The 2,516-nt window shown below is 42.3% G+C and overlaps 1 protein-coding gene across 1 annotated transcript; it reads right to left on the bottom strand.

Annotated features, from left to right (window-relative positions):
• Positions 1 to 1,821: 1,821 nt before the first annotated feature.
• Positions 1,822 to 2,241, bottom strand: LOC149266731 (uncharacterized; the record flags this gene model as incomplete). The annotated part of the gene is made up of 1 exon (XM_089409061.1): positions 1,822 to 2,241. A coding segment is annotated over one exon (420 nt), but the record flags the coding sequence as incomplete, so codon positions are not given.
• Positions 2,242 to 2,516: the final 275 nt, after the last annotated feature.

Genomic DNA, 2,516 nt, shown 5'->3' with positions numbered 1-2,516 from the left:
ACCACCATAAAAACATTCTATTCATTAAAACCTGATGCAAAGAATGAATACCTGATGCAAATATTTACCACTGTAAAATCCCTTTTATATTCACTGCTGTGAAAGACAACTTACTGCTGTAATAAAAGTTTACATAAGTTTACTGCTGTAAATAAAAAATACACAGGCTTACAAAAATCGCTCCACCATTTTCTTTATGCACTGCTGTGCAAAACCACACATGGTTTTTCGCTACTCCTCAGTTTTACAAAATGGCCAACACCACCATTACAAAAGCATTACAATCTGTTCCTTATAGTTTCTTCGCACTGCTGTGCAAACATTTCTGGTTCTCATTCGCTGCTGCGAACACACATAGTATTTTTCCTCCCGTGTGCAATACATAATAAAAGTCAACACACTCAAAAACATAAAAAAAACTTATTACATACGTTTTCACATTTAATACATGCCGTATATAAGAAATATAAAAGAAACGTATGGGACGTATGCCCATCACCATATTAAAAAGGGGCCACCAAAATCTTCGTACCACCATTAAATTCCAAGACATTTCTTCCACGGCGGTCAAACTCAAAGACTTAATCCACGCAAGCCTTTTAATGTTTTCCGTATGCAGGTTTGGACAATCAACGGACGAAAAAGGTGGAGTAGATCGAACGGAGGAGGAGAATATCGGAAGGCCAACATATGCTGAACATTAACTCCCGAGATTCTTACGTTGCGTTACGTCAGGGCTGAACCACGTGTCGGCTCCAAATTATATCGGAGCTCCTTGCCGGATTATTCCTTCGTCGACAAATCGCTCCGAGAAAATCCGGTGAACGATTTCTGGCTTGGTTCACGGTTTCTGGTGGTCTGCGTTGAAATTAGATTTCAACATATTCTTCATAATGCAGGATCTTAAGATTTGGCCAGCTCCGTAAAAGAATTTTGAATTTGTTTCATCTGATTATGTTGATCAAAATTCAAACGACACATATAAGGGAAGCAAACTCACAATGGGGTCAGGTTACGGGTGTCGATCCTTGAATCAAAACCTGGTTGCTGGCACTTAATGAATCAAAATCATTGACCACCATCGATGATCCTGTCTATCCGCGATAGATGTGACTGCCCTCACGTACCGCGACCTACCAGGGAAATATATCGATGTGTCGAGTTTATTTCCAGTTAGATTTCACCCAGCTGTTTGTAGCATTTTTCGAAGGCCAAAGGCCCACAAATTACCAAATTAATTGGATCCACAATAACCTCTGATTCGCCAAACAACATTCCCGACACCTTCCCCGACTTTGGCTTTAACAGCTTCTTCCTGCAGGAATGGAAACAAATCTGTTTCTGAACGCAGCTCTTCATCTCCCATTACAATATATATGACGATTTTGGGGAGCCCTTGGCTCAACCACTGTGCTCAAATTCGTTTATATGTTTGAATTGTTTTCTGTATATGCCTATCTAAACAACTTTTATCTTTACCAGCCATGCTAAAAATTAAAAACATAACATTGTAACTATTCACAGAGATTAGCGATTCCGTAAAGTATTTTGTTATTATTTCGCTAAGGTACAAGGCAAGGAAAGTTGTGTCATGTTTATGTATCATTAAGAATATGATGCTTAGTTCATTCTATTCATGAGAAAATCATAAAAGCTCTCACAAAATTATACCAGTAGTACGTAATTATACAATAATGAATGCCCGATGAATATGGTGGCAATCCACTCTGTCAAGCCAAACCAGGATTGGAATCATAGAAAAGAATTCGAGAAAGAGAAACAATCATCTCATCTATTCTAAAAAACGCAGGATACAACTAACTAAAGGAGGAAGACGGCTCCTCCAAGCAGGACGGCTCCAAATATAGCCATCGTCTCCAAACTCGGGGTAGTGGCAACCCTGCTGCTGGTGCTTGGTGGCGAAGCTGTGGCTGGGCCTTGAGCCGAGGGGCTAGATGCTGGACTTTGAACTGAGGGAGAGGAGGCTGAGGGTGATGGAGTGGCGACGTTAGAAGGAGAGGAGGCTGAGGGTGATGGAGTGGCGACGTTAGAAGGAGCGGACGCAGGAGAAGGAACAGTGGGGGCAGTGGCTGTCGGAGGAGAAGCGGGCGATCCCGCTGTAGGAGATTGAACTAGCGACGTTTTTGTTGTTCCTGCCTTGGGTGACGGCGCCAGTGCTGGTGCGGAGGAGGCTGAGCTCATCAATCCCAAAACAAAAACGAAGCAGAGAATTTCAGTGAATCACCCCCATCTTGTCTGCTGGTTGCTGGCGACGAATAATGCAAATTCGTGTCGTAACAGAAACTCTACAGAGTCGATCTGAAAAACTATAGCAAATTAGTCAAGAGAAAAATCCCTTACGGAGAGAAAGAGAGAAGATAGCAAGAGAGCAGGCAGGGGGTTGTGAATGGAGGCCTCGATGTAGTATATCATAAATGATAAAGGTCGTGCCACGACCACAATCAGTGATTCCTTTTCAATTAGTCCACAACGCGATGTGGGCCACGTCAAACTGA

This window comes from Pinus tabuliformis, chromosome 6 (genome assembly GCF_031772625.1).
Source record: "Pinus tabuliformis cultivar Carrire ecotype Pingquan chromosome 6, CPIR1, whole genome shotgun sequence".
Lineage (NCBI taxonomy): Eukaryota > Viridiplantae > Streptophyta > Pinopsida > Pinales > Pinaceae > Pinus > Pinus tabuliformis.
Note: the sequence above shows the minus strand (reverse complement) of the source record. Positions and strands in the feature narration are given on the sequence as shown.